Consider the following 6,602-nt stretch of genomic DNA (forward strand, 5'->3'; position numbering starts at 1 on the left):
TGTTCACTGAGGTGTAACATTTGTAGATGCCACTTGCAGCCAGTGGCTGTTACAGCTAGGATCAACATTTACAACTGTTAGCATCTACTGTACAAGCTAAAATAATTAAAATTATTTGGTCACATTAACCTTCAGGTGATATTAAACATCAGCTGTTTGTAGGTTTTGGTAAAGTTTGACGCATCAAGATTGAAGAGGCTGTTACTTTTGTTTAAAGGGAGGCTGGAAATGCAGGTGATGCATCTCTGCAACTGACTTTTGCAATTATATTATCTGACTGCATCCATCAACTCGTACAACATGTTTAAGTTTGTACTCTGTGTTCTACTGGAGACATTTTTCAGAAATCATTTGATCAGAGATCATTCTGATGATCGTTTACGAGCTGCTTCATGTTATTCTCGTGCAGTTTATCGTATACGAGTTTAACGCCAAAGTCAGACTCTTCTGATAAGTCCATGTTATTTGTCAGATCAATCTACAATCCATCAAGTTTACGGAAACATCAAATAAGTTGTCAATGCTTCTATAAATGTAACCATCTGTAAGACTGGAAAGGGAACCATTCAATACACAACCACGAGACATTAAACACTTTGAGGGCACAAACAATTTAATAAGATTAAGAACAAGAAATATCAAGAGTACTATGAGCTATGGCCAAACAAAGCAGGACTAGCTGCCTTGATGATAGCAAAAAGTCATAATCTAAAGACAGCAACTACATGAATCTACGTTCATCACAGAGACGTGGCAGACCTCCCTCAGTAAACACTTAACCTGACGACAAGAGTTTGTCTCGTTTCTACATACATTTACATTTTCTTGAACACAGAAGACATTCACAACAAAAAAAAAAACAAACAAACTGTACAATGAAAAAAAAAAGCCTGCCCTGTTGTTGATTGAGTTGAGAAATGATTCACATACGAAGGAAATAATTCAAATAAAAAGACTATGATTCCTCACTCAAGCATGAATACGTTTTGACACCCGTTACAAAATGAGAGTGTACCAATAAACGACGAGCCACAGGCTCCTACCCTTACGAAGTAAACATCTTTTGAAAAATACATTTGGGACATCTTTGTGGCTAGAAACATATTCACAATTTGTGTCACCGTGTGAAGTGAGGGCAACTGAAGGAAAAAAAAAAACAAACTCAACTCAAAAGCCTCACTGATACCTGGGCCAGCCCGGGTCTATGCAGGCCAAAAAATACATCATTAAATATTCACATAAGTTAGTAATGCGTATGGCATCCTGTCATCTACATACCTACTCCTTTTTTTTTTGTTTGTTTTGTTTTTTTAAACTTTTCATCTTAAACCAGATATATCTAAACGACGACAGTGACATTTACACAAATTGTTCGACTTTAGTTTACACATCGGCGGAACGGACTACACAGGGATTAACTTGTGTCGCTACGAGGCACCGCGTTTACAATAACTTAATACTTGTTGATACCGAAAATCCTCACTCCGTGTAGCTGCGGTAGCTTGGGGATCAGCACGCTCAGGAGCGAGGCGGTGTTTATGAAGAAGTGCGCTGTGTCGTATTTTGTATAGAAACTCGCCAGGAAGTATCTGTGGAGCGAAAACAGACAACACACAGAAAAAAGGTTTGTATAAGTTTCAGTGTTTCATTTTCCATGACTGTTCTGCAACTGTTCAACACCACTGTTATGATCTCTTAGCATTGATGAAGTTCTGTTTTCATGTTACTTTTTGTATCAGTGCTTAAAGGATCAGTCTCCTGTGCAGAGCCAAACCAACAATGAACTGATCTACTTACAAGTATTGTGTGTGTATCCAAAGCCTGATATATCTTGTTCCTTGGAGCTGTAGACTTCTGTCATTGTCTAAAAACTATTAACAACATGTCAGTGAGTCACACAGCTGCACCGGGTGACACGTTCCTTCACCCTGAAGATTATGATCACGCTAGTTTGTTTAGAAACGGCTCTAAAGACGAACAACAGCGATCATGTTTTCAGTCTCCAGAGAGTAGTTCTGTGTAATGTTGCTGCACATGGGTGAGAACATGCTTCTGTTTACAGCTTTCTGTGCTACATATCACAACTTCCTGACTTTCTACTTAAGTTCTAAGACATATCAGGCCTTGGATACACACACAAGACTTCTAAGTAGATCAGTTCATTGTTGGTTGGACTCTGCACATGAGATTTGTTGACAATCACCATCCGTGTATCAGTATAAAAATATAGGACAGAATCGAAGGATATCTAATACGTACAGAATGATCGGTGAGATGGTGAAGAACTTTCTCGATGAAGTGAACTGGACGCCGTAGTCCAGCTGTTCCCAGTGTGTGAGGAGTCTGGCTTTTCCTTGGTCGGGGGTCTCGAAAGGCGTTCCTTTCACCGCGTGCATAAAGACATACATTCCCTGTAGAGACAAAGAGTCAGTCAGTAGTGCAGTGAATGTAGTGTGTGAAAGAGATGGAAGGACTTGTTTCCATCTTGTTCTCTCTGTTATAACTGCATGAGTTTTGGTTATAATCGTGGCTGTTTAAATATACAGCAGGTTTTGAATATTGTTCACCATGTGGGGGAAAAAAGTAGCAAAAGGTTTGTTTGTTTTTTTTAAATATGTAAAGTTTGAGGCTGTGGTGGAAAGTCCATGTTTACGTCTGATAAACTTGTGGGAATAAAAACTTTTATTTCCTGCAGGAGTTTTTGGTGTTCGGCCTGCGGAGCGTTTAAAGCAGAAAGGAAAAAAAAAAAAGAATTAAAACACATCTCCCGCCTGAGGCTTCTTCTGCGTGCCACCACGATAACATTCAAGAACCACAAAGAAAAAAAAGGACGAGATGATGCAGATTTATTGCCATCTCGGGAATGACGCTCGTTTCGAACATGCCTCTGTGTTGAAAACACAGGAATCCAGCTTTAAATGGAAAACGTGCGTTACAGAAGGAAAAGTAATCAAACTAAAACGGTGGCGAACAGCCAAGACATAATCAACACACTGCTGCTGTATTGTGTAGAAAACAATAGGCTATAGTTGACCTTAGCCATTACTGTTAATAGCCCTCCGTATTGGCTGTGAAACACAATCCTCGCAAACTGCTTCGAGCTCGCACTACTTGATGATGTCACACAAATCGACTTTGTTTCTTCATTTGAGGCTGGCCGTGTAACAATGAGAGGTCAGTTTTGGTCTACGGACCTTATGTGGAGTGGGGATATCATCATCATCATCATCATAATAGGTCACGCGCCAGGCTCTGCAACAAGGACGGCCTCCCCCAAAAATAGAGCATATCTTAACAAGCACACACACACAAACATAAGCGCAGGCCTCGGCAGCAGCTTAACAGACACTCGGGCTCTTTTAGGCTACAGCTAACTTAAATGTCTTTATTCAAAATGGCCCAGCGTGGTTTGGTTTTATCTTGGAGGAGAGAGAGCGACGAAGATGATGTGCGAGAGACTTACAAAGTTGTGTATGACATTCGTGAGAGTCCACACCACCGGCACGCTGAAGAAGGGTATGCTCAGGAGCACGATGTGAAGTATCCCGACACCGAGCGCGTAGGTCAGCCAGATCCCTCGACTGTTCATGACCCGAGTATTTGGGTTCACCTCACTGTGTGCCACACCCACATTCATTCTGGTCTGTGGATGAAAATGTTACAGGAATAATGTTATTAAAAAATAATCGACTTTCAGCAGCTTTCCGATGTCTGTTTTACTTCACTGTGGTTATGACCATTTGTGGCTTTTTGAAAGTATTGCAAGGATTTCTAATGTCAGATCAATGGTTGTAAATAAAGCTGCAATGATTGCTTTCATTATCGATCAATCTGCTGATTCTTTTCTCAATTAAATTTGTTGATAAAAATGTGAGAAAATAGTGAAAATGCCCTTTATAATTTCCCATAGCTGCTTGTATTCATTGGGACAAAGTACAGTTTTAAACATAAATGTTAACATTTGCACCAGAGTTAGCTTAAACTAATTTTCATTAAAAAGGTTATATCCTTAAATTTCCTATTTTGTATGAACAACAGTTCAAAACTCACAGATATTCAGTTTATCATCATGTATGACAAAGAAAAGCATTAAATCATCACATTTAAGAAGCTTAAAGCAGACCATTTTTGGCATATTTGCTTAAAAAAAAAAGACTAAAATTAGTATTCAGTTGTCAAAATAGTTGCTGACTAATCAAATAGCTGACTAACTGTTGCAGCTCTGGTTATAAATATGTATTTTAGTAGGTATGTGATGTTAGACTGTGAGGATTATTCATTTGTACCATGTAAGCAAATACAAGGTGTTGAAGTATAAAATATGTAGTTGAAGTATGAAATATCACCTTTAACTCACTTAAAACTAGATTTATTTACTACAATCCTGAAACAGTTAAACACTCTCTGTAAATATCTCCAATCATAGCTAAAAAAAAAAGTGCAATCATACATTTATACAATAACATAAGACACACATGATATTACCAAAAAGTACCATTGTAGCACTTTGACCTGCCTGCAAGACTGAACGTGATAACTATGAAACACCTTATGCAATCTGGTTGAACTTTGCCCTCTGGCACACTTTAAGCTGCCAGGCTGGATTAAAGAAAAGGAACAGAGCTCAGGACGCAAGTCATTAAAAGCAATGATGACTTCAATCCCACATTCCCAAACAACAGGAACCCGATGTGTGCCAACATTCAGCAAATCTGTTCCACTATTTCACCAGCTAAAATGATATTTTGACCACAGAAAAAAAAAGCTGCTTTCAGCTTCTCAAATCTGATGATGTAATGCTTTTCTCTGTCACGCATGATGGAAATTAAAAACAGGCATTCTCACTGTTAAGTTAATCTAGAAAACAGGCCTTAACTGCAGATTAATCAATAATGAAAGTAATAGTTAGTTGCAGCCCTTTTGACAACCATTAATCTGACTGTGGAAATCCTTGCAATACTTTGAGAAGGTCACATATGGTTAAATATACCACTGTGATAGAAGAAACAACACCTTTTAATTGCTAATATTACATCTGTATTAACATTTAGCCAAATAAATATCAACAATTATTCATGCAGTGCAACAAACAGATATATTCTGATCTGATAACAAGACTATTTACTTGTGGATAGTGAGTATATACAACGACAGGAATGACTGAGACAACTAAAAGACTTGTTAAACTAGATTTTACTACAGTTGCATAGAAATTAAATGTGTTTTGCTGCTCAGCCCACTTTCACTGGCTTAGACTATTTGCTGATTAATTTTTTAATGTAGCTACAGCAAACTGCACGATTTAAGATATACAATTATATGGAGTCAAACTGATTATATTTCTGAATGACTTAATAGAAACCGGATTATCTAGCTAATCTTTAATGTCTGGCTCGTCCTACTAACTATGTGTAAACATGAGACGTGTTTTCGTTTCCAGTGCATAGCCCGAACCGAGCCAACCGCTTAAACCAAAGTTGGCCAGCGTCACTGCGTAAATAAGAGACGTTAAGTAACGTTTTGTGGTTAAGAAAAGTGTAAAGATCAAAACACCCACAAACCAAGCGGTGGAAACTTACAGGTGGCGGCGAGCAGTGGAGGTATTTGTGGAACCAAACTGCTACGGAGAGAAATGGTTTATCTCCGCCGTGTTCGTGTGTTCAGTTCACGGGCACAGACCCGAGCGGAAGGAGACTGTTATGAAGGTTTTTATGCCCCATTTTTTGACTTGTCAGGCTGAGTCTCACTGACAACAACTTCTACAAAAGAGCAGAGGTGGAAAGTAAGTAAGTATATTCACTCAAGTACTGTACTTAAGTAGGATTTTGAGGTACTGGTACTTTACTTGAGTATTTCCATGTGATTCTACTTTATACTTCCACTCCATTACATTTCAGAGGGAAATATTGTACTTTCTACTCCACTACATTTATTTGACAGCTTTAGTTACTTTTCAGATGAAGATTTGACACAATGGATAATATAACAAGCTTTTATATATAATAACATTTCGTTAAAAATGAAACCAGTGGTTTCCAACCTTTTTGGCTTTTGATGTCTTATAGAAAGCAGTGTGTAGTTGGGGTCACATTTCAGATGTCTATGAGTTGTTAACAGCTCCACCACACAGTGATTTTTCCCTCTAAACTTCTCACATGGTTTCATTTAAATAAATGTTCAAATTAGCCAGTATTTCACCAAAAATCAGAGATGAGACAAAAACTCCAAAATCTGCAAATGTTGTTTTTTCTCCTTTTCTCTCCCATTCATCAACTCACGACCCCTCAGATTTATCTGGTGACCCTTTGCAGGGGCCCAACCCCTAGTTTGGGAACCACTGGACTAAACTAGCTAACTGTATATAAAGTAGTTGAAACTAGCTCCACCTCCAGCAGCTACAACAGTAACATGCTGCTCTAACACTGATGCTTCAGTATTAATAATCTAATGAGTACTTGTGTGCATTTATATAATTCATTTACTTAAGTTTCTGAAACTTTCTCAATATATATATTTAGGAATCTTATATTTTTTAATAGTTAACTTTGTTTAAATCGTTTATTCTGCAAGTGCACTGTTTTTGGTCTGAGAGAAATGGAATT

At 38.1% G+C, this 6,602-nt stretch overlaps 1 protein-coding gene across 1 annotated transcript; it reads right to left on the reverse strand.

Moving 5' to 3' along the window:
• Positions 1-592: 592 nt before the first annotated feature.
• Positions 593-5,702, reverse strand: ormdl1 (ORMDL sphingolipid biosynthesis regulator 1). Its single transcript, XM_042426420.1, has 4 exons — positions 5,580-5,702; positions 3,464-3,643; positions 2,260-2,411; positions 593-1,589 (listed from the first exon to the last, which is right to left on the reverse strand). The coding sequence occupies exons 2-4, from the start codon at positions 3,635-3,637 to the stop codon at positions 1,454-1,456; spliced, it is 462 nt and encodes a 153-aa protein (XP_042282354.1). The 5' UTR covers positions 3,638-3,643; positions 5,580-5,702; the 3' UTR covers positions 593-1,453.
• Positions 5,703-6,602: the final 900 nt, after the last annotated feature.

Source organism: Thunnus maccoyii, chromosome 11 (genome assembly GCF_910596095.1).
Source record: "Thunnus maccoyii chromosome 11, fThuMac1.1, whole genome shotgun sequence".
Taxonomy (NCBI): domain Eukaryota; kingdom Metazoa; phylum Chordata; class Actinopteri; order Scombriformes; family Scombridae; genus Thunnus; species Thunnus maccoyii.

Bases quoted from the DNA above. Each gene is read 5' to 3' on its own strand.
- ormdl1 (XM_042426420.1), bottom strand. From the start codon at position 3,637: ATGAATGTGGGTGTGGCACACAGTGAGGTGAACCCAAATACTCGGGTC. The intron at 2,412-3,463 runs GTAAGTCTCTCG...TTGTCTCTACAG, and splicing joins CGAATGTCATACACAACTTT to GGAATGTATGTCTTTATGCA. The intron at 1,590-2,259 runs GTACGTATTAGA...TTCGCTCCACAG, and splicing joins ACCATCTCACCGATCATTCT to ATACTTCCTGGCGAGTTTCT.